At 45.2% G+C, this 25,362-nt stretch overlaps 1 protein-coding gene across 1 annotated transcript in view; it reads left to right on the top strand.

Annotated features, from left to right (window-relative positions):
• Positions 1-24,242, top strand: part of LOC120037598 (myocardin-related transcription factor B-like) — a 45,764-nt gene extending 21,522 nt beyond the window's left edge. The window contains exons 5-18 of the mRNA XM_038983596.1: positions 12,485-12,540; positions 12,690-12,765; positions 13,045-13,206; positions 17,362-17,639; positions 17,785-18,038; positions 18,150-18,315; positions 18,416-18,874; positions 18,988-19,791; positions 19,937-20,146; positions 20,254-20,370; positions 20,734-20,883; positions 20,990-21,079; positions 21,227-21,284; positions 21,387-24,242. Coding sequence (XP_038839524.1) covers positions 12,485-12,540; positions 12,690-12,765; positions 13,045-13,206; positions 17,362-17,639; positions 17,785-18,038; positions 18,150-18,315; positions 18,416-18,874; positions 18,988-19,791; positions 19,937-20,146; positions 20,254-20,370; positions 20,734-20,883; positions 20,990-21,079; positions 21,227-21,284; positions 21,387-21,982 — 3,476 coding nt within the window. The 3' untranslated portion in view covers positions 21,983-24,242. The remainder of the gene's footprint in view (positions 1-12,484; positions 12,541-12,689; positions 12,766-13,044; positions 13,207-17,361; positions 17,640-17,784; positions 18,039-18,149; positions 18,316-18,415; positions 18,875-18,987; positions 19,792-19,936; positions 20,147-20,253; positions 20,371-20,733; positions 20,884-20,989; positions 21,080-21,226; positions 21,285-21,386) is intronic.
• Positions 24,243-25,362: the final 1,120 nt, after the last annotated feature.

The following is a 25,362-nucleotide window of genomic DNA, read 5'->3' on the forward strand; positions in this document are numbered from 1 at the left end:
ACCTCACTTCATTAGCTTGCTTTTCAAAGTGAATGGATAGTTTGTTGACCTATCCTCCGCGCATAAGAATCAGTAAAGCTACTCCTATTGTAGTCACCTCACTTGTTTCAAAGCAGGCACTTAATATACAACCGTATAGTATCTTACATGGCTATACACATCTCAATGCTTTGCTTCATGTTTTAAGGTTCTAGAGATCCTGATGATTATGCATGTGGTTAAATCGGCACCGTCTTTTTTCTGAGAAATGCCGTTGTCAGTCTTCAAAGCAAAGTGGATCGAGCTCCTTCCTCTGCTTCTGACTTTTGAATGCTAAACTCATTCCGTGTGTACTGGGGCCTGTGCGTTTAATTCATTGCCACATTTAATTTTGAGCTGTTACACTTGTTCTTTTCATTGCACAGTCAATGAATGTTTACATTACTAAGATAGACTTCCTCTCTGTTTCACACTAGTTAGTTCCAGGAACCTTTTTTTTAACCAATTTACGTCCTCTAACTATATTTAGTACAATATCAGAATGCGCCACAGAACACATTTTGTTTGGTGTAAATGCATGAAATTTGGTATCAACATAGTAAATACAGGTGACCTGATATGATTCAACTCATTGTTTGTGAACTACGGCTGTTTCTGTATTGTACTATATTTAGTCTTTGAACACATGGGGTTACTGTTTTTTACACGATTCATGAATAAAATCATGTAAATATTTTCAAATGATCAGATCTTAATAGTTGTATAGATTGCCTGGACCTTATATTAGGGATGCACAATATATCGGTGAACATATCGTAATCGGACGAAATTAGCTAAAAATGCACGTATCGACCTATGTCTAGTTTAACGCCCGATTGTACAAAACCCATGTCAAAGCTGACGTGCATACCTATATAACGAAGGTACATGACGTAATGACGCCACGTAAAATTTTGTGCTATACGTGCAACACAGCATTTCTAAACTAGCCCACAATGTCTGCTGTGTGGATCGAGCAGTCAATAAGTCAAGCAGTCATTTGAAAGAGGTAATTTGAAAGAGTAACAAAATTTCAGCGAGACAACTCGAAGGCAAAATCCATTAAAGCAAAGATAATATAATTCATTGCCCTTGACAATCAACCATTCTCTGTCGTGGGTGATGTTGGCTTTCGTTTTCAATACCGCGTTGGTAATAAAGCATAATTTGTTTGACTGCAACTTCTGGGGTAGCTAGCTTTAGCTTGGTACCTAGGTAGCACCAATACAACCAGCCTGAAAACAATGACCAGTAAAAACTGCAGTCATTTTCATTATTCTTAGCAATGATTTAGGAATCCTTGTGAGTAAGTATTAGCTAGGTTGCCACTTGTTGTTCACCTATTGAAATTGAACTTCGGTTCATGAAAATAAATAGCAAGCCAGCTACTTAACCCTGTTGCCCAAAGCTAACGTTATAAGCAGCCAGCCAGCTAGCTTCATCTGGCTAGTGAGGATTGACCAGACCGGGTTATGTGTTGTGCCTTCCACAAGCTTCCCACAATAAGTTGGGTGAATTTTGGCCCATTCCTCCTGACAGAGCTGGTGTAAGTGAGTCAGGTTTGTAGGCCTCCTTGCTCGCACAAGCTTTTTCATTTCTGCCCACAAATGTTCTATGTGATTGAGGTCAGGGCTTTGTGATGGCCACTCCAATACCTTGACTTTGTTGTCCTTAAGCCATTTTTGCCACAACTTTGGAAGTATGCTTGGGGTCATTGTCCGTTTGGAAGACCCATTTGCGACCAAGCTTTAACTTTCTGACTGATGTCTTGAGATGTTGCTTCAATATATCCACATAATTTTCCGTCCTCATGATGCCATCTATTTTGTGAAGTGCACCAGTCCCTCCTGCAGCAAAGCACCTCCACAACATGATGCTGCCACCCCAGTGCTTCACGGTTGGGATGGTGTTCTTCGGCTTGCGAGCATCCCCCTTTTTCCTCCAAACATAATGATGGTCATTAATCCCAAATAGTCCTATTTTTGTTTAATCAGACCAGAGGACATTTCTCCAAAAAGTACGATCTTTGTCCCCATGTGCAGTTGCAATCCATAGTTTGGCGGTTTTGGAGCAGTGGCTTCTTCCTTGCTGAGCGGCCTTTCAGGTCTGTCGATATAGGACTCGTTTTACTGTGGATATAGATACTTTTGTACCTGTTTCTTCCAGCATCTTCACAAGGTCCTTTGCTGTTGTTCTGGGATTTTTTTATTAGGTCTTGGCTGATTTATTGGGATTTTCCCATGATGTCAAGTGAAGAGGCACTGAGTTTGAAGGTAGGCCTTGAAATACATCTACAGGTACACCTCCAATTGACTCAAATGATGGCAATATGCCTATCAGAAGCTTCTAAAGCCATGACGTCATTTTCTGGAATTTTCCAAGCTGTTTAAAGACACAATCGACTTAGTGTATGTAAACTTCTGACACACTGAAATAATCGGTCTGTAAACAATTGTTTGAAAAATGACTTGTCATGCACAAAGCAGATCTCCTAACTGACTTGCCAAACTATAGTTTGTTAACAAGAAATTTGTGGAGTGGTTGAAAAACGAGTTTTAATGACTCCAACCTAAGTGTATGTAAACTTCAGAATTCAACTGTATATACAAAAGTATGTGCATCGTTCCTGACAGGTGTATAAAATCGAGTATAAACAGCTATACAAACATTGGCAGTAGAATGGCCTTACTGAAGAGCTCAGTGACTTTCAACGTGGCACCGTCATAGGATGCCACCTTTCCAACAAGTCAGTTCGTCAAAGTTCTACCCTGCTTGCCCGAATGCGTTCTGCCAACTGTAACGTTTGGTGGAGGAGGAATAATGTTCTTGGGGCTGTTTTTCGTGGTTAGGCCCCTTAGTTGCAGTGAAGAGAAATCTTAACGCTACAGCATACAATGACATTCTAGACGATTCTGTGCTTCCAACATTGTGGCATCAGTTTGGGGAAGACCCTTTCCTGTTTCAGCATGATAATGCCCCTGTGCATAAAGCGAGGTCCATAAAGAAATGGTTTGTCGAGATCGGTGTGGAAGAACTTGACTGGCCTGCACAGAGCCCCTGACCTCAACCCCATCAAACACCTTTGGGATGAATTGGAATGCTGACTGCGAGCCATGCCTAATCACCCAACATCAGCCACAAGACCTCACTAATGCTCTTGTGGCTGAATGGAAGCAATTCCCCGCAGCAATGTTCCAACATCTAGTGGAAAACCTTCCCAGAAGAGTGGAGGCTGTTATTGCAGCAAAGGGGGGACCAACTCCATATTAATGCCCATTATTTTGGAATGAGATGTTTGACGAGCAGATGTCCACATATACAGTGCATTCGGAAAGTATTCAGACCCTTTTACTTTTTCCACATTTTGTTACGTTACAGACGTTTTATAAAATGGATTAAAACAATTGTTTCCCTCATCAATCTACACAACATCCCAATTTATTCAAAATTAAAACGGAAATATCTAATTTACATAAGTATTCAGACTCTTTACTCAGTTGAAGCACCTTTGGCAGTGATTACAGCCTCGGGTCTTCTTGGGTATGACGCTACACGCTTGGCACACCTGTATTTGGGGAGTTTCTCCCATTCTTCTTTGCAGAGCCTCTCAAGCTCTGTCAGGTTGGATGGGGAGCGTCACTGCACAGCTATTTTTATGTCCAAAAAGTGCTGTAATTTCAAAAGTTTTTATTTTATTTTTATATTTACCTTTATTTAACTAGGCAAGTCAGTTAAGAACAAATTCTTATTTCCAATGACAGCCTAGGAACAGTGGGTTAACTGCCTTGTTCAGGGGCAGAACGACAGATTTGTACCTTGTCAGCTGGGGGATAACCTTTCGGTTACTAGCCCAATGCTCTAACCACTAGGCTACCCGATGGATGAAAATATCGTCAAATGAAAGTTGACAGTCTGCACTTTAACCGTATAGTCATTTGTATCATTTCAAATCCAAAGTGCTGGAGTACAGAGCCAAAATAAGAAAACATGCTTCACTGTCCCAGTAATTACGGAGGGCACTGTATATACAGTACCAAAAATTAAGATCTGATCATTTGAACAAGACAGTAACCCCATGTGTCCAAAGGCTAAATGTAGTACAATATCAAAACATCATATTGTAGACAAATGCTTTGGCCGGTAGAAAATGTGTTATCAGTCCGCTCAGAGAACAAGTGTACCAAAGGAAATTATACATTTCTGTTATGGACATGAATGGGTTCAATCTGATTGGGTTTATGAGTAATAAACCAGTAGCATACATGTTTTTCTTTTGGCATTTCATTCATTGAGGATGCATGATCCTCCTCAGTCAGGGTTTTGAACCGCCAATAGAATGCTTTCTCTCTTCACTTTCAAATCCCTATTTGGCCCAGTAAAGGAAATGCACATGTACTAACGTTACTCTCTATGCATTGCAAGTTGTTCATATTTACAGTACACTGCCTAGTATTACAGGAACAGACCACTATTATAAATTGCTCACATACAGTGGGGCAAAAAAGTATTTAGTCAGCCACCAATTGTGCAAGTTCTCCCACTTAAAAAGATGAGAGAGACCTGTAATTTTCATCATAGGTACACTTCAACTATGACAGACAAAATGAGAAGAAAAAAATCCAGAAAATCACATTGTAGGATTTTTAATGAATTTATTTGCAAATTATGGTGGAAAATAAGTATTTGGTCACCTACAAACAAGCAAGATTTCTGGCTCTCACAGACCTGTAACTTCTTCTTTAAGAGGCTCCTCTGTCCTCCACTCATTACCTGTATTAATGGCACCTGTTTGAACTTGTTATCAGTATAAAAGACACCTGTCCACAACCTCAAACAGTCACACTCCAAACTCCACTATGGCCAAGACCAAAGAGCTGTCAAAGGACACCAGAAACAAAATTGTAGACCTGCACCAGGCTGGGAAGACTGAATCTGCAATAGGTAAGCAGCTTGGTTTGAAGAAATCAACTGTGGGAGCAATTATTAGGAAAAGGAAGACATACAAGACCACTGATAATCTCCCTCGATCTGGGGCTCCACGCAAGATCTCACCCCGTGGGGTCAAAATGATCACAAGAACGGTGAGCAAAAATCCCAGAACCACACGGGGGGACCTAGTGAATGACCTGCAGAGAGCTGGGACCAAAGTAACGAAGCCTACCATCAGTAACACACTATGCCGCCAGGGACTCAAATCCTGCAGTGCCAGACGTGTCCCCCTGCTTAAGCCAGTACATGTCCAGGCCCGTCTGAAGTTTGCTAGAGAGCATTTGGATGATCCAGAAGAAGATTGGGAGAATGTCATATGGTCAGATGAAACCAAAATATAACTTTTTGGTAAAAACTCAACTCGTCGTGTTTGGAGGACAAAGAATGCTGAGTTGCATCCAAAGAACACCATACCTACTGTGAAGCATGGGGGTGGAAACATCATGCTTTGGGGCTGTTTTTCTGCAAAGGGACCAGGACGAATGATCCGTGTAAAGGAAAGAATAAATGGGGCCATGTATCGTGAGATTTTGAGTGAAAACCTCCTTCCATCAGCAAGGGCATTGAAGATGAAACGTGGCTGGGTCTTTCAGCATGACAATGATCCCAAACACACCGCCCGGGCAACGAAGGAGTGGCTTCGTAAGAAGCATTTCAAGGTCCTGGAGTGGCCTAGCCAGTCTCCAGATCTCAACCCCATAGAAAATCTTTTGAGGGAGTTGAAAGTCCGTGTTGCCCAGCAACAGCCCCAAAACATTACTGCTCTAGAGGAGATCTGCATGGAGGAATGGGCCAAAATACCAGCAACAGTGTGTGAAAACCTTGTGAAGAGTTACAGAAAACGTTTGACCTCTGTCATTGCCAACAAAGGGTATTTAACAAAGTATTGAGAAACTTTTGTTATTGACCAAATACTTATTTTGCTTATTAAAAATCCTACAATGTGATTTTCTGGATTTTTTTTTCTTCTAATTTTGTCTGTCATAGTTGAAGTGTACCTATGATGAAAATTACAGGCCTCTCATCTTTTTAAGTGGGAGAACTTGCACAATTGGTGGCTGACTAAATACTTTTTCCCCCCACTGTATTTTCCTTGATCTGTAGGGAACCACACAAGGGGTAGGTCTTATGGTTTGACACAGACCACCTTAGCGTTTAGACAAGTATTTAACAATGCCTTTTCTCCATGATTTTGGAGTATTAGAGAAGATACCAATTTAAATCTACGCCTTTTAGAAATGTTGAGACAAAGGGTGCCGTTGAATTTAGTCACACTCTGTTCAGACCGATGTGTGTAGTGGTTGTCAGACTTGGCTAGAGTATTCATTTGAGTCTTCCATTCATGGGCACTCTCCATGAACCTTTGCTGGTAGCAAGTGAAACGGCACACAGTGTTGTGTGCAGCGGGATTGAATTCAATGTGCGGCCAACACAAAAAAGGCTCGCATTTCCTTCTACTACTAACAGCCTTGATACGTTAGAATATTTCTTTACTATGCTTTCCGAGTGGTTAAAATGCAACAGTGTTAGACAGTCACAGTAGCAGCTTTGTTGGGATATATTGCTCAACCTTATTATATATGCTGTTGCTGCTTCTCTTTTATGTTTACTTCTCCTTTCTTACGTTGATCAGAAGAGAACCCCAGTCTGCATGGGGCCAGACTAAGCAACACGGCCAGGGTCTCATTCAACATAAGAGAGGGAGGATGTTGGAGAGAGTGCAGAGGGTATGAGGAGAGGGTAGAGGAGAGGAGGGTGTGAGGAGATGGCAGAGAACAGTAGAGGAGAGGGTGTGAGGAGATGGCAGAGAACAGTAGAGGAGAGGAGAGGGTGTGAGGAGATGGCAGAGAACAGTAGAGGTGAGGAGAGGGTGTGAGGAGATGGCAGAGAACAGTAGAGGTGAGGAGAGGGTGTGAGGAGATGGCAGAGAACAGTAGAGGTGAGGAGAGGGTGTGAGGAGATGGCAGAGAACAGTAGAGGAGAGGGTGTGAGGAGATGGCAGAGAACAGTAGAGGAGAGGAGAGGGTGTGAGGAGATGGCAGAGAACAGTAGAGGAGAGGGTGTGAGGAGATGGCAGAGAACAGTAGAGGAGAGGAGAGGGTGTGAGGAGATGGCAGAGAACAGTAGAGGAGAGGGTGTGAGGAGATGGCAGAGAACAGTAGAGGAGATGGCAGAGAACAGTAGAGGTGAGGAGATGGCAGAGTAGAGGAGAGGGTGTGAGGAGATGGCAGAGAACAGTAGAGGTGAGGGTGTGAGGAGATGGCAGAGAACAGTAGAGGAGAGGGTATGAGGAGATGGCAGAGAACAGGAGAGGAGAGGGTGTGAGGAGATGGCATAGAACAGGAGAGGAGAGGGTGTGAGGAGATGGCAGAGAACAGTAGAGGTGAGGAGATGGCAGAGAACAGTAGAGGATAGGAGAGGGTGTGAGGAGATGGCAGAGAACAGGAGAGGAGAGGAGATGGCAGAGAACAGTAGAGGTGAGGGTGTGAGGAGATGGCAGAGAACAGTAGAGGATAGGAGAGGGTGTGAGGAGATGGCAGAGAACAGGAGAGGAGAGGGTATGAGGAGATGGCAGAGAACAGTAGAGGAGAGGGTATGAGGAGATGGCATAGAACAGGAGAGGAGAGGGTGTGAGGAGATGGCAGAGAACAGTAGAGGTGAGGAGATGGCAGAGAACAGTAGAGGATAGGAGAGGGTGTGAGGAGATGGCAGAGAACAGGAGAGGAGAGGAGATGGCAGAGAACAGTAGAGGTGAGGGTGTGAGGAGATGGCAGAGAACAGTAGAGGATAGGAGAGGGTGTGAGGAGATGGCAGAGAACAGGAGAGGAGAGGGTATGAGGAGATGGCAGAGAACAGTAGAGGAGAGGGTATGAGGAGATGGCAGAGAACAGGAGAGGAGAGGGTGTGAGGAGATGGCAGAGAACAGGAGAGGAGAGGGTGTGAGGAGATGGCAGAGAACAGTAGAGGTGAGGGTGTGAGTAGATGGCAGAGAACAGGAGAGGAGAGGAGAGGGTGTGAGGAGATGGCAGAGAACAGTAGAGGATAGGAGAGGGTGTGAGGAGATGGAAGAGAACAGGAGAGGGTGTGAGGAGATGGCAGAGAATAGGAGAGGGTGTGGGGAGATGGCAGTGAACAGGAGAGGAGAGGGTGTGAGGAGATGGCAGAGAACAGTAGAGGAGAGGAGAGGGTGTGAGGAGATGGCAGAGGATAGGAGAGGGAAAGAGTAGCAGTCACGGGAAAGGCATTGGTCTGCTAAACGACCACCTGACGGCAGGTGAGTCATCATGTCTCCTGACTATTTCTTTCGCTACCCCTTGTCCTCTCGCTTCCCTCCTGAATACATATTTAACCTCTAGGTCTGAGTATCACTTCAAAATACGTCCTCCTTGCTTATACTGTCAGTGTGCAGACAGCTACTTCTCTTTCCTCTCATTCCCTCTTACATTTTTGGTGTAGTGCACTTTGTATTGAATAGGGTGCCATTTGGGACACAGTCTCTGTCTTATGCAATCCCAGGGTGGCACCACTCCATCCAATCAGAGAGCAGTGAGGAAGTGGTCTCATGTAAAAGCAATGTTTTTGTTTGAACCACAGAAAAAGAGACGAGCTAAATGAGTGTTAACTGTAGGGGCGATGCTCAGTGTCAGGCTCCTCTGATCACTGCTGACCGGAGGACTGGTTCAATCGGAGGCCTGCAACATTTCTACTCACCGCCTCAGAGATACGTAACTACATTACCAAAAGTATGTGGACACCTGCTGTGCAGGCCAGTCAAGTTCTTCCACACCGATCTCGACAAACCATTTCTGTATGGAACTCTTTGTGCATGGGGGCATTGTCATGCTGAAACAGGAAATGGCCTTCCCCAAACCATTGCCACAAAGTTGGAAGCACAGAATTGGCTAGAATGTCACTGTATGCTGTAGCGTTAAGATTTCCCTTCACTGGAACTAAGGGGCCTAACCCAAACCATGAAAAACAGCCCCAAGAACATTATTCCTCCTCCACCAAACGTTACAGTTGGCACTATGCATTGGGGCAGGTTGCGTTCTCCTGGCATCCACCAAACCCAGATTCGTCCGTCGGACTGCCAGATGGTGAAGTGTGATTCATCACTCCAGAAAACGCATTTCCACTGCTCCAGAGTCCAGCTGACGCTTGTGGCTGAAATAGTCCACTAATTTGAAGGAGTGTCCACATACTTTTGTATAAATAGTGTTCAGCCAATTGGCTCTTTGTCCAGACAAACATTAGTCTGAATGTGCACTGTTGGGTGGATAACATAACATTCTAGGACATTGGCTAACAGTCATGTGTTTGCTTACGCACATTGTTACGAGTGTATGAAAATGAATTACAAAGTCAAGATAATGGGATTTTCCATAGCGTATACGCTCTAACCTAGAAAACAGTGAAGCATATTCAGGACACACACACTCATGTCTCTGTGGAGAGACATTTAGATTTTTGCAATTTTGAAGCATTTGTCTAATTCGAGATAACAATGAAATGTATTGTCAAGCCTTCAATTACAGGAATCAAAATTACCTTTAAAATAGAATAGATTGCTTGGCATTGCGCATGGTAATCTTAGGCTTGTGTGCGGCTACTCGGCCATGAAAACACATTTCATGAAGCTCCCGACGAACAGTTCTTGTGCTGACATTGCTTCCAACGTCAGCTACGAGCTTCTGCACTCGGTGGTCCTGTTCTGTGAGTTTGTATGGCCTACCACTTCGCGGCTGAACCATTGTTGCTCCTAGACGTTTCCACTTTACAATAGCAGCACTTATAGTTGACTGAGGCAGCTCTAGCAGCGCAGAAATTTGACAAACTGACTTGTTGGAAGGTGGCATCCTATGACGGTGCCAGGTTGAAAGTCACTGAGCTCTTCAGTAAATCTATTCTGCTAACAATATTTCTCTATGGAGATTTCATGGCTGTGTGCTCGATTTTTATACACCATCAGCAACAGTGTGGCTGAAATAGTCCACTAATTTGAAGGAATGTCCACACACTTTTGTATAAATAGTGTTCAGCCAATTGGCTTTTTGTCCAGACAAACATTAGTCTGAATGTGCACTGTTGGGTGGATAACATAACATTCTAGGACATTGGCTAACAGTCATGTGTTTGCTTACGCACATTGTTACGAGTGTATGAAAATGAATGACAAAGTCAAGATAATGGGATTTTCCATAGTGTATACGCTCTAACCTAGAAAACAGTGAAGCATATTCAGGACACACACACTCATGTCTCTGTGGAGAGACATTTAGATTTTTGCAATTTGAAGCATTTGTCTAATTCAAGATAACAATGAAACGTATTGTCAAGCCTTCAATTACAGGAATCAAAATTACCTTTAAAATAGAATAGATACTTTATTGTCCATTTTGGACAGTTTAAAGACGGTTGATTTATTGTTTTATATGATTGACATGAGCTGTTTTTATTGGATGGCTGTTATAGCTAGTGATATCACATACCGTGTATTGAATTAAATAACAATCATGACTGTTTCTCATTGTTGGAATCATTAACAATATTTGTGCGACTGCATGCATGGTTAGCCGGCTGTGGTGTAAGGGTGTGTTTGTGTCACACTGTGTGAAACTGGGCTATAATAAGCAGACCTGGTGATATCCTACCTTACATGTTATTTATATCCACTTTAAGACATTGCGCGCTGCTACTAGTAGAACTGCAGAGAAGACGTGATCCACACACCATCATGCATGAAACACTCGTCCTCACGCTCACAGATGCACTTAGGTGACTCGTTATTCTGGATGCATAAATCCATCACGGTCCATGATGTTCATAAGCTTAGCTACAGACAGTCAGTCCATTTAGGAGCGCAGGGAAGGACTGAGAAGGATTCTTTCACCATGTACATTTGGTCAGGATGTACAGTGTTTTGCTCAAGAGGCCAGATATATTTTTCGCAGTCATGTTGGTTGATTTATTTGACGAAGGAAGGTTCAGAAAACGCTTTCAACAATGAATACCTAATTAACATAGCACCCTAATCTTCTTTAATGCAATGAGAATATGAGAGCAACAGCAATTATTGTTTTATTATCTTTCATTAAATTCAATTAGAAGTTGTAATGAGGGTCATTTTGTTCAGCCCATACGTCTTGGTTACATAACGGGGTGTTGTGACTAGAAGGAAGGGGAGGAAGCCGGGGAGGAAGCCAGACAGGAAGTGAAAAAAGAGAGTGAAAGTGGGGTTCTTGTACAGTTAGTTGCACAGACAAACACCCAGCATCAGACTAAACACGTTCAACTCCACTATAAAAACACAACAGCAGACTTCAACCAGATGTAAACTACTCAGGATAACACCTAACTCTCAAGGGCCTCCTGACTTCAGATCCTGGATTGGCTCTTTGATGTTGTCAGCACAATGCCTCGATAATAAAGGGGGCTGTGCTTTTTACTGGTTGGCTCTCCTCTGTGTCTTTCTCACTTAAACACCCACAGCCCCGAGAGCCGCCCCCTTCCATTACAATAGTTGGATTTTCAAATCAACCCCAGAGGAAGAAGAAACAAACGTTTGAGATGGCTGTAGTGTAGCAGAGCAGTTACATGTTATAACTGCTACGCAGCAGTCCCTCTTGTACCCTAACAGCAGGGCAGTGTGTCAGCAGCGAGGGGGTTGGAGGCCAGTGATGCGGGCGCTCATGCAGATAAATGGGGTTTTTGGGTCTGACCTCATCATCGCCCTCCCGCTCCTCTCTCCTCACTGACAGACAGGCGCGCTGGAACCGCACCGCCCAAGGCGGTCATGTACCCGTCCAGGAGGCTAAGGGGTACGGGGGTAGAGTCCTAGGGGTATGAGGGCAGTGATGTGCTCATGCTCAACCGGGTGAACTGAGGCTTGTGCTGGTACTAAGATGCTGACCTGAGGCCAGCTGACCTGACCCGCCCGGTCAGAACACACACTGTGCATTGCAGGGAGGGAGGGAGGGAGAGGGGGGGGGGGAGAGAGAGGGAGAGCTAATGTGTGACTGAATATCTAGCTAGCACTCGCTTTATCGCTGTCTCTTGTCTGTTCTGACTGCAGAAGCAAGTTACATGTCACTTCTCCCCACAGAAACAAGGTACTGCAGGTACCTATATGATAGCTCAATATACAGTACATGCATTACTCTATAGACCGGGAAGCAACATCTAGTGGCTGGAGTTATTCTCAAACAGTGGAAAATCACATTCAGGGAGAACCCTTTGATGTCTCCATTCCATTCCCACCTTGTGACTGTCAGACCATGAAAATGGAAACCTGCTATTTGACTCATGAATGACTAGAGGCATACTGATATGCTATTGGTTTTGAGTACTCAAGTGTAAAATGTAAAGTACATTATGAAGTCATTGCCTGGTACCTGAGGACATACGTTTCTAGCCACTTGTTTTTTAAACATCAGCATGAACATACACTTTGCCCTGTTAATGTCTTCTCTCTCTCCAGCGCTGAAAAGTCCAGCTGCCTTCCACGAACAGAGACGAAGTTTAGAGCGAGCGCGGGTGAGTTTCTCTTCGTACTCCTCTCACTCTTTGTGGTGTCTGTCAGATGAACACTTTTAAACTGACCCTCAATGGTGAACTGGTTAAAAAGTGAATAATTTCTCCCCTTCTCTCTTCCTCTTTTCTCTTCCTCTTCTCCCCTCTCCCAGACTGAAGACTACCTAAAGAGGAAGATCCGAAGTCGGCCGGAGAGGTCGGAGCTGGTCAGGATGCACATTCTGGAGGGTGAGTTTCTCAGACAGCGCCCCCTCCCTGAGCCACAGAGTGCTGCACCTGAAAAATGTAGGCTACAAAATAAATTCCCACAATTGTTTGCTCTTCCATTCCATTAGCTGATGTTGAGTGCCATAACTGGTAGCTGTGCTGTGTGCTTGTACCTTCGTATCTGCATCATTACATAAGCATTGACGTTGAAACTCACAGCTTTGATTTCCTGGTTCCCTGATAAAGATCACGTGCCTGATGGTTGTTGGCTGGCTAACCCGCTGTGTGCTGTGTGTTCAGAGACGTCGGTGGAACCCTCCCTTCAGGCCAAACAACTGCAGCTGAAGAGGGCCCGTCTGGCTGACGACCTCAACGACAAGATCTCCCACCGGCCCGGCCCCATGGAGCTCATTCACAAGAACATCCTGCCTGTACACAGCAGCATCAAGCAGGCCATCATAGGTAACTAAAGCAGCAGCATCAAACAGGCCATCATAGGTAACTAAAGCAGCAGCATCAAACAGGCCATCATAGGTAACTAAAGCAGCAGCATCAAACAGGCCATCATAGGTAACTAAAGCAGCAGCATCAAACAGGCCATCATAGGTAACTAAAGCAACAGCATCAAGCAGGCCATCATAGGTAACTAAAGCAGCAGCATCAGGCAGGCCATCATAAGTAACTAAAGCAGCAGCATCAAGCAGGCCATCATAGGTAACTAAAGCAGCAGCATCAAGCAGGCCATCATAAGTAACTAAAGCAGCAGCATCAAGCAGGCCATCATAGGTAACTAAAGCAGCAGCATCAAGCAGGCCATCATAGGTAACTAAAGCAGCAGCATCAAGCAGGCCATCATAGGTAACTAAAGCAGCAGCATCAAGCAGGCCATCATAGGTAACTAAAGCAGCAGCATCAAGCAGGCCATCATAGGTAACTAAAGCAGCAGCATCAAGCAGGCCATCATAGGTAACTAAAGCAGCAGCATCAAACAGGCCATCATAGGTAACTAAAGCAGCAGCATCAAGCAGGCCATCATAGGTAACTAAAGCAGCAGCATCAAACAGGCCATCATAGGTAACTAAAGCAGCAGCATCAAGCAGGCCATCATAGGTAACTAAAGCAGCAGCATCAAACAGGCCATCATAGGTAACTAAAGCAGCAGCATCAAGCAGGCCATCATAGGTAACTAAAGCAGCAGCATCAAACAGGCCATCATAGGTAACTAAAGCAGCAGCATCAAGCAGGCCATCATAGGTAACTAAAGCAGCAGCATCAAGCAGGCCATCATAGGTAACTAAAGCAGCAGCATCAAGCAGGCCATCATAGGTAACTAAAGCAGCAGCATCAAGCAGGCCATCATAGGTAACTAAAGCAGCAGCATCTAACAGACACAGTACCACTCCATATTATGTAGCCACACTAGCAAATGAGCTCTCATGATCACTACACTATTCTATCATTTCAACAGCATCAAACAGGTTATTGTAAGAAGTCCACCATTCCACAAGCCCCATGTTTCCAATTGCCACAGTTCACTAATTTTCTCACTAGCGTGATGTAAACATCTGCTGAATAAGCAAAAATAGTCCACCCAGTGAAACTCTATATGAAGGTTATCAGGAACAGGTACTGAATACAATCTCATATGATCTCTGCTCACATCGGACCCAGTCACACATCATATAAATACTGTGCATCTGTGTCTGTCTCAGTGTATGTGTGTGTATGTACAGTGCATTCGGAAATTATTCAGACCCCTTGACATTTTGTTACGTTACAGCTAAAATGGATTCAATTGTTTTTTCCCCCCTCATCAATCTACACACAATACCCCATAATGACAAAAAAAAACAGGTTTTTAGAAATGTTTCCTAATTTATTAATAATAAAAACTGCAATATCACATTTATATAAGTTTTCAGACCCTTTACTCAGTACTTTGTTGAAGCACCCTTGGCAGCGATTACAGCCTCAAGTCTTCTTGGGTATGATGCTACAAGCTTGGCACTCCTGTATTTGGGGAGTTTCTCCCATTCTTCTCTGCAGATCCTCTCAAGCTCTGTCAGGTTGGATGGGGAGCATCGCTGCATAGCTATTTTCAGGTCTCTCCAGAGATGTTCGATCGGGTTGAAGTCCGGGCTCTGGCTGGGCCGCTCAAGGACATTCAGAGACTTGTCCCGAAGCCACTCCTGTGTTGTCTTGGCTGTGTGCTTAGGTCGTTGTCCTGTTGGAAGATGTACCTTCGCCAGAGTCTGAGGTCCTGAGTGCTCTGGAGCAGGTTTTCATCAAAGATCTCTCTGTGCTTTGCTCTGTTCATCTTTCCCTCAATCCTGACTAGTCTCCCAATAGCTGCCGCTGAAAAACAAACCCACAGCATGATGCTGCAACAACCATGCTTCACCTTAGGGATGGTGCTAGCTTTCTTCCAGACATGACGCTTGACATTCAGGCCAAAGAGTTCAATCTTGGTTTCATCAGACCAGAGAACCTTGTTTTTCATGTTCTGAGAGTCTTTAGGTACCTTTTGGCAAACTCCAAGCGGGCTGTCATGTGCCTTTTACTGAGGAGTGGCTTCCGTCTGGCCACTCTACCATAAAGGCCTGATTGGTGGAGTGCTGCAGAGATGGTTGTCCTTCTGGAAAGTTATCCCATCTACACAGAGGAACTCTGGAGCTCTGTCAGAGTAACTATTGGGTGCTTGGTCACCTCCCTGACCAAGGCCCTTCTCCCCCGATTGCTCAGTTTGGCTGGGCGGCCAGCTCTAGGAAGAGTCTTGGTGATTCCAAACTTCTTCCATTTTTAAGAATGATGGAGGCCACTGTGTTTTTAGGGACCAGAAATATTTTGGTACCCTTCCCAAAATCTGTGAATCGACACAATCCTGTCTCTGAGCTCTACCGACAATTCCTTCGACCTCATGCCCTGGTTTTTTCTCTGACATGCACTGTCAACTGTGGGACCTTATATAGACAGGTATATGCCTTTCCAAATCATGTCCAATCAATTGAATTTACCACAGGTGGACTACAATCAAGTTGTAGAAACATCTCAAGAATGATCAATGGAAACAGGATGCACCTGAGCTCAATTTTGATTCTCATAGCAAAGGGTCTGAATACTTATGTAATAAGGTATTTCTGTTTTAAGTTGAATACATTTGCAAACATTTCTAAAAACCTGTTTTCACTTTGTCATTATGGGGTGTTGTGAGTACGTTGATGAGATTTTAGAATAAGGCTGTAACGTGACAAAATGTGGAAAAAGTCAAGCGTCTGAGTACTTTCCGAATACACTGTGAATGCACTGTATGTGTGTTAAAACGTGAGAACCTCTGCTTGTCCTTCCTGGCCATTTCCTCCTCCAGCCAAAATAAGCATATTGATGTTCAAGTTGGCATTCTCTCACCATGCCCATCTAGAAGGGCTTTGCCTGCCTTCAGATGCTTCGAAGCTGCTGCAAAGCATGGAGATATCATTGTTAACCTTAGATATGTATTTACACACATACCGTAAATTCATGACTGTCTGATGAGCAGGGGCCAACCTCATTGCCAACTTTCCCACTGCGGGCCCCTCATGGGCTCAAATTATATTTATCATACTAATGTTTGTTCACATTTGTGCATTCACGGTTCACAGAAACATGTTGATTTCAATTTCACACAACACTATAAAATGTGAGTGTCAGTTTGTGTGTGTGGGTGTGTGGTTGTGTTTGTGCCTGCATCAAGACATGACTTGGCACAGTTGGTTGGATTAAATGTAAAGGAATGTATTGCCACACCAGAGTTCACATAACAGGTAGTCTCTACTGTGCTGTTAAACCGTGAGATAAATGAGATGATGGAAACTAGATTGATTGCTGTGAAGATGAATGTAAACATGTCTGAGCATCAGGTTCCAGCATGGTTCAATCTCAGGGGATTTCCCCGGCTGTCGCTGGCTCTTAATAACAACAATCAAATTACAGGCAGTCATATCCACACAGAGAACAGGGACATGACCTCAACCTGTGCTGCTTTCCACACTCTCAGCCACACACACACACACGGCGGTGCAAAGGGGAAGCCATCACATGATTGGTTCAGGAAGAGAATGAATCAAACCCCATATTGGTTATTCATCATCTCCCACTGATGGGAAATTAATAGCCAACGGTGCTCGCTGAGCGCTCCAACTGCCTTCCGTCTGTAAATAAAAGATCCATAATGGTCTTTGTCAAAGACGTGGGGATGTACCAGCCATATACAATGTGATGATAAAGCCCCGGGCCCAGCAGGCCTCCACCACCTCCTGCTGCCACTGCAGGAACCTCTGTTGATGCTGACTGACTGATTAACAGACTGACTGACTGACTGACTGGCTGCTGAGAGGAATGATGGCATGGCTAATGTTGACACCTAGCCTGGCTTTTTTTTAAACATTTTTTACATACATCTCATTTTACTCTCTCACACTACATCACAACAACGATGACAAGGCAGATTGTTGCTTTGTACGAACTGTCACTGGTGGCTCATTATTCTACTTTCTCACTATTTATCTCCCTCTTTTTTCCCTCTTCTCTCTTCTCACTCTTTTGTTCTTTCTTCTCTTCATTCCTCTTTCTCTCCCTCAGAGACAGACTTCCCCAAGGTTGCTGGGGAGATATCCTCCTTTGATGAGGACAGTAGTGATACTCTCTCTCCTGAGCAGCCCATTGGTCAGGAGTCTCCGCTGGGCCACGGCCCTCTGCCCTCTCCCCCTGACGCCCTAGCTTGCAACAGCACCCCCACACAGTTTCTCACTCAGGTTCCTCCGCCACCCCCTCCTCTTCCTCCCTTCTATGGGCCCTGCCAACCAGTGAAGTTGAGCAATGGGACAGCAGTTCTGAGAACCGCCCCTGCACTAATCAAGGTTAGTGGCAGCTGTCACGGCTAATTATGAGTATTGTACCAAAGCCCATTGTATTTGTATTATTAGTTTAGCATTGCTTCTGTTGTTAACAGTAGACTAGTCTAGTGTTTAATCCACTACGTCTCAATGATCTTTCCCCCTGCAGTCCCAGCCAAAGCCCACCTCAGAGCGCCCCCCTCAGCGATCCAAGAAGCCCAAGGACAACAAGCCCAAGGTGAGGAAGCTGAAGTACCACCAGTACATCCCCCCTGACCAGAAGGCCGACCACGAGCCGCCCCCTCAGCTGGACTCCACCTACGCCAAGATCCTCCACCAGCAGCAGCTCTTCCTCCAGCTGCAGATCCTCAACCAGCAGCAGCAGCACTACAACTACCACACCATCCTTCCTGCACCGCCCAAGTGAGTGAGTGTGTGTTTGCGTGTGTGTGTATACAACTGCTTCACATACCCATCAACTACAGCCTGTATCCTATCCTATCATCGTTTTGACTCATGTTTTTTTCTCTCCAGACCACTAACAGATCAACCACCTCCCACCAATGGCCCCTCTCCTTCTCCGGCCGTACCCGCCCCCTCGACATCCTCCTACAGTCAAAGGGCACCAAGCCGGCAGAATGTCACACATGTGGGAGGGGCCACACCAGGTTGTTTGCCTCCTAACTTGGACGACCTGAAGGTCAGTAAAAGCCGTTGCATTTATCAAGAGTTGACTGTGTTTACAAAACCAACTGTGTGTCTAAACATTTCACATTCTGACACCTTCTTTTGTCCTCCAGGTGGCTGAACTGAAGCATGAGCTCAAACTGCGGAGCTTGCCTGTGTCAGGCACCAAGAATGACCTCATCGAGCGGTTGAGGAACTACCAGGCTCAGCAGAACAGTCGTGGTGGTGGTAGTGCAACAACTACAACAGCAGGGGGTGCCACAGTGTCTGGGGCTGGAGCTCCCAAAACCAACCACCCAACACAACAACAACAAAAACAACTACTACTACTACAACAGCAGCAACAGCAACTTTCCCAACACCAGGCCCTGTCCTCTGTGGTCCACCAATCAGGAGATGCAGGTGTGGTAACCTTGGCAACCTTCCCGTTCATGACCACTGCTCCACAGCAGATCATGCACTTTGGCAGCACTAGCTCCTCCCCGCCTGTCTCTCCTGCCCCCTCGGACCGCTCGCTAACTGGGATGAGCCCAGACGAGACGAGCTGTAATGGGGACTCATTTGGGGAGATGGTAGGTCTCCTTTCTATATCAGATGTGTCCTTTAAAAAATATATGTTTTTATAGTGCCCAGATATCAGGTTTTATAGTTTGAATCTTGAGACTACTTTTCTCTTTCCAAATAGGTAAGCTCTCCCCTCACCCAGCTAAGCCTCCATCCCTCCCCTCAGCACCTTGGCACTATCAAAGAGGAGTTGAGTGGCTCGGCCCCAACAGCCTGCCAGTTCTCCATAGCTGCTCTGCAGAAACGCCTGCAAGTAGCACCCCCGTCTGTGAACAAGGACCAGATGCTGCAGGAGAAGGACAAGCAGATCGAGGAGCTGACGTGCATGCTAAGGCAGAAACAGCGGCTGGTGGAGACCCTGCGCGTCCAGCTGGAACAGGGCAATAGAGGGGGCCGGGACGCCCCCCCAGAACCCCTGGGCCTTGTCAGGGTGAAGGAAGAGCCCCCAGACATCCCCAGCATCCCCTCCACATTTTGCCCCATTGCCCGCTCCCCGACCCCTTCCCAGTGCCACATGGAGGTCACCAAGATGACCATCAAGCAGGAGGTCGGGGATGTGGAAGAGGCCGTGGAGCCGTCCTTGGAAGCCCCACCTCAGCAGGTGCAGCTGGAGCAGATCCAGGCGCAGCAGCGGTCGCAGCTCGAGCAGCTGAAGCTGCAGCAGATGCAGCAGATCAACGCGCTGCAGCTGGCACAGCAGCAGGCCTTGCAGCAGCTGCTCCTACAGCAGAACCAGCAGAATCTGCAGAAACACCGCTCACAGCAGAGGAAGAAGAAATCCCACAAGCAACAGCTCAAGCAGCAGCAGCAACAGCTACTGTCCCAACAACAACAGCAGATACAATCAAAGAACCAACAGCTGTTACAGTCAAAGCATCAACATCAACAGATATTGCAGGAACAACAGCAGCTGAAGTCACAACAGGTCAGTGACAGTCAAAACAACTCAACGGCTAGTCACAACAAGATCTGCAGACAGTGACAGCAAAACAAATGTGATCCCAGTCAAAATAGTCCGTGTGTCACCTTGTGTTTGTCTCTCGCTGACTAATGCCTTTGGTCTCTTCCAGGTGTCTCAGATGTTCCTCAATCAGCAGTCGCGCTCCACCACTTCCTTCCCCTTGGATCTCCTCAAGACACACTCCACACCTACCCTGGTGACAGACAGCAACGGCAACCATTTCCTTATCGCACTGACCAATCACTGTGCCGAGAGCCAAGGGAGTGAAACGCCACAAGGCAGTCCACATAGCAAAGCAACCAATCGCATCATACTGCAGGTAAACATTTAGATCCCTCTTTCACTCAAACCTAATGTTTTTGTTTAGGGACTCCTTGTGCTGCTTACTTTTCTTCTCACGCTTTTTCTCTCATTGGTCTCTACCAGAGACTGCAGTCAACTCCCACCAAGCTGCCCAGCCAATCCCCTCTTCAGTTGTCCAGCAGTGACACCCAATCAAAACCAAAAACTCAACCAGGCCTCGTGAAACAGCCAACCACAAAGGTAAGGGAAAGGTTCCAAAAGCCTGATATGTAGGATGTCCGTTGAACAGCGGTGAATGGAGCCTCAATTATGGTGGTGACTGGCTTGTTGCTAATGTCCCATTAAGTGAGAGAGTCATTCAGAATTGCCTCGGTGAATCCAATAATCGTCTGTTATGTGAGTTAATGATGTAAACCCTGTAATACACTGACAGCATCCTTGATATATAAGAGCTGATAACTAATGCAATGTAATAGTGATTATTATTCTGGTAATTACTGTAATGATATTCCGCATCTTTGTGATTTATGTTTTAAACTCAGAATGAAGCTTTCAGCTCATTTGCATCTCAGCTCATTAAGATTTATCTCCCATTTTGCTTAGGGACAGAAGGTGGGGCTGCAGGTGTCAACCAATCACTCCCCAGGGGTCGCGCTCTCCTTCTCTGCCCCGCCCAATCTCCAGCCTTTCTTCCCCAATGATGACTCCTCCCCTTCTGAAAAAGACGCCTCCCCCTCTCCTCCAGCTCAAACGGTAATTGTGAACTTGTTAAAACCTGTACTGTAGTTGCAGTTCTTTAAAGGGACAAGTTAATAGTATACATTTTTAAGACATGAGAACATTGTTCTATTTCCATCAGGAGGATTTGATTCCAGGTCTTGACCATGAACCCCTGTTCAGCCCTCCTTCTCCCAAACAGACGCCCTCCCCTAACCCACCGGATGACAAGGTAACCCACGCCGCCTGGCTGTTTCTATGTTTGTGTCTCAGAGGTCTCATTATGGACAACCATGCCAAGACTCTTGCTCTTCTGTATTCACCTCTCAACTCATTGGCTGTGTCAGGACTTACTATTCTCCCTGTGTCTTGCTCCCAGGATAATGGATCCACCCAGCATATGGACGACCTCTTCGACATCCTGATTCAAACAGGAGGTGAGTGTTGAATGCCGATAGAGAAGGAGAGCTCCTCCTGGTTTCCTGATTCAATATTTGTCTCCTACTGGTTGACATTTCTTCTCTCTCCTCCTCTCCCAGAAATCTCAGCCACCTTCAAACCAGCGCCCGACCCTTCCCTGGCGCGATTGCGCCCCAACACCCCTTCCCCTTCCCACTCTCAGGCCCCCTCCCCTCTCCAGCTTCAACTCCACTTCTCGCCCCCCACCCCTCCCGAACCCGAGACCCCCAAGCCGGGCCCAGGGGAGGAGGAGGAGCTGCAGGCGCCGGCCACCGTTGATCAGGACGTAAGCAACACAGGAAGTGGACGTCTGGAGGACTTCCTGGAGAGCACCACGGGCAAACCCCTCCTGGGGGTGGAGCCTGGCGGGCCCCTGACCCTGATTGACGACCTTCACAGTCAAATGCTGAGCACCCCCAGCATCCTGGACCACACATCCTCGCCCATGGACACCTATGAGCTGTCGGGCTACACGGCCAACCCCCCTGGCCTGAACTTCGGAGACCATGCCCTGGACAGCATGGATTGGCTGGATATCACCATGGGAGGGGCGAGCAACGAGATTGCAGGGCTCGCCCCACTGGGTCCCCTGGGCCCCCACACTCCCCCCAGCGTCTTCTCAGCAGACTTTCTGGACAGTTCAGACCTGCAGCTCCACTGGGACTCCTGCTTATAGCCCTGGACAGTCTTACAGTGTCATCCACATGGTTGGATGCTGATGTTACGTTGTCAAACTCTCTCTCTTTTCTCAACCTACGGTACAACAACTCAAATACAAAAACACACCGGCTCTACTGCACTCTGAACTCAGTCCCTCTTACTGAATAACACTTTGATAGATTTCTTATGTATACCCTTACGTTTTAAGGCAGGCCCTCTTACACACGTAGCTTATACAGTAATACCTTTAACAAACGCTGTGGCCCATAGTTGATGATGCTCCTTCATCTGAGCCAGTCAGCAGCTTACCGTAGCTACCGATATAGACTATTGTCTACGTTTATTGTTGCCCTTAGTAGTATTAGTAATACTATGGAGATATTGTAACAATGTTGAACCAGTAATGTGATAATCATAATAACGATAACGATAATCACGTCTGTCTAGCAGCTTTAGGGTTAAAAAACCACAACTTACTTATTTTCATGAGAACTTTAGAGGAGATGATCAGGGAAGCCAAGGTGAAGGAGAATCAAGTAGCTATTTGTTAGCATGAATGCATGCAGGAGTCAGACCGTGGCTCCAGTGTAGCGGTCTGGTGACCGCAGCTCTGGCTGAGTAGGAGAACTGCAGGAGGAGCCTGGTACAGAGGAGAGACACACAGACGGTGATATTTGACTATAATGTATTTTTGCCCATAATATGGGGTGTATTTTGGAATATATTTGAAAATGCCAGGAAACATGATTTCGTGTTTTAGAACACGTGGTCTTACTCTCTTAGCTTTAATGATATTGCTCTAGAACATTATGACAGACGTGATAGGATTTTATATATTTGATAAAAATGAGAACCTGCTTTTTTTAACAGCGGTATTGCTGCTACGTAGTGTACTTGATCTCCCTTGGACGTAGGTTCATTTTCATAGACGCGCAGAACTATATGTCAGCCAGTACTGTAGCTAAAGTAAGTTAGGGTTAAGAGATTGCAAAGATGGAAATGTTTGTTTCATTTCAACCTATATAAGCAATTAAGTATGCGGAGATGACGTGTTTCGTGTATACTGTAGTCCACTCCATCAATTATAGTGATGCCTGCTGAACCAGGAGCTGCATTGGTGAATCACGAATGCTGTGTTATTATTTTGGGTGCCCCTTAACATCATGACTGTATTATTATTAATGTACTGTATCAGTACCTTTGCCAAACATTTTTTTAATAAAGTCCTCCCTATAAATTCTTGCTGTGATATACCAATTTAGACACTGAAAATGTATTATAATGCACAGTTCTTTTTTTGACTTGACTCTATTTTAGGCAATGGAGCACTACGAAGTACACGGTTTACTGTGACAAATTCTGTCAACAGTGTGAACTCTGTATCCAGAGTTAGAAAACCCATTTTTTTAATTGAACCTTTATTTAACTAGGCAAGTCAGTTAAGAACAAATTCTTATTTTACAATGACGGCCTACCCCGGCCAAACCCGGACGATGCTGGGCCAATTGTGTGCCGCCCTATGGGACTCCCAATCACGGCCGGATGTGATACAGCCTGCATTTGCACGGCCTCAGACTCGCAATCATACAACACTGCACACACACATGCGCACATGCTCAATTTTGAGCATCGCTTGCTTGTTTGAATGTATTATCCTTTCCATGGTTTGTTGCATATCACCACAGACATACATTCAAGATATGCTTCTCTCTCACTTCTCCTGTGTTTGTGGTGGGGGCGGACAGGCAGTTTCTGTCCAGTATATCCTCCTCTTTGACTTTGCCCTCATGGTGGCCTGACTGGTGCTGTTGAATGGAAAAACCTCCATGATAGAGGGATTGTAGACCAGTCAGCCCCGATCTGCTGTATTAGGTATTCTGAAATGCTTCATTTTAAGTTGTCAACACTTGAGGGATTTGGGGATTGCTCTGGGGAGGGAAACTGGTTGGGCTTCTTCATGATTTGGACATTTTATTATGCATTTTCTTTTTTTTTTAGAAAAGTAATTGATTAAATTAGATAAATTGTGGTTTACAGCATGGATGTTTTGGGGCCACAGTATGGAATGAGGGTTGGAGATTAACATTTTGAAAAAGCGGATACTGTGAAGTAATCATTTACCACCAGAATCCCCCTAGAGCACGTGTCTCCAACTGGCGGCCCTTGTCCCGAATTTGGCCAGTGGGTGATTTTATTTGGCCCCCCAAATTTTCTGAGCAAAATAAAATACAATGTATAATTGTTTTATTGTTGGACATAAAAGACTTTAAACACGAGCAAATCGGCTTCAAGTTATTTTAATTTTGGAAGTCAGTTCCGAAGAATTCCCATGCATAAGAGATATACAGTATGTGTTCATATACAAATGTATGCAAGGTTTGAAATGATTACATCTGTTTTGTCAAATATTTGTAAATATGTTCCAGCCCCCTGACCATCCGCTCAAGAAAAAAATAGTCTGCAGCTGAATCTAGTTGATGATCCCTGCCCTAGAATGACCAAACTACTGTATTACAACTAGCCCATAGATATAGACCCTGCTTTGCAACTGCCCACTTTCATGTGCTCACTTTTTTTCTGTGTGTCTGCGGGTATACTGACGAGGAGGAACACAAAGGTATATACAATTGGTATTGGTTTTCCACATGTTATGTAGATCACATGTATCATCTTTGTATACATTATTTTATTTAATGCTTTCTCAAAAACCTTACAGGACTCAGTAACAGCAGCCATCGTCCTCTTCCCTTACCTCTTCACTGAAGATCCAAGGGGCTCCATTAAAGGATTCTTTGAAAGCTTTCTAGTTCTCATCTAGCCCCTCCCATATTGTCCCTTTCATTTAATTAACCAATCTGGAACCCCAATGAATTTTCCAGCCAATTAGCAAAGTTAATCTGTTTTTAAGCTTTTATTTTCTCAGTGAAGAAGTGTCCCGTCTTTCCAGTTCCTCTTGCTACTTTATTCCTGACTGTAATTGAAGCTGAAACAATAGTGTGCAGGTCTCTGAGTATTGAGTAAGGTACTTTATTTCTGCCAACTAATTGAAAACGTCACTCGAGACCCCCCGCCGCCCCATCCACCCACATCATGCCCCCTCCCATCCCACTTAAGTCATTCCGGATGCATCCAATTGCAATGAATTCCTCCGCATTTAATTCATTTTCTGCTCTGAAATAGTCCATCAGGTTTTATGGGCTGTCCAACCCCACCCACTACTCCATCACAGATCACCCCTCTTAAACCATACTTATTGATTAGGGTCACTATTGTTTTATGAAGTGGTGGGGGTACCTACCTGCCATTGTTGGGGGATTGAAGCAATCTCTCTCTGGAATTAATTTGACAAATGACAATCATCCGGTTGACATTATTGGGGATAAAAGAGTCCTGTAG

This window comes from Salvelinus namaycush, chromosome 3, assembly GCF_016432855.1.
Source record: "Salvelinus namaycush isolate Seneca chromosome 3, SaNama_1.0, whole genome shotgun sequence".
In the NCBI taxonomy this organism is placed as follows: Eukaryota; Metazoa; Chordata; class Actinopteri; order Salmoniformes; family Salmonidae; genus Salvelinus; species Salvelinus namaycush.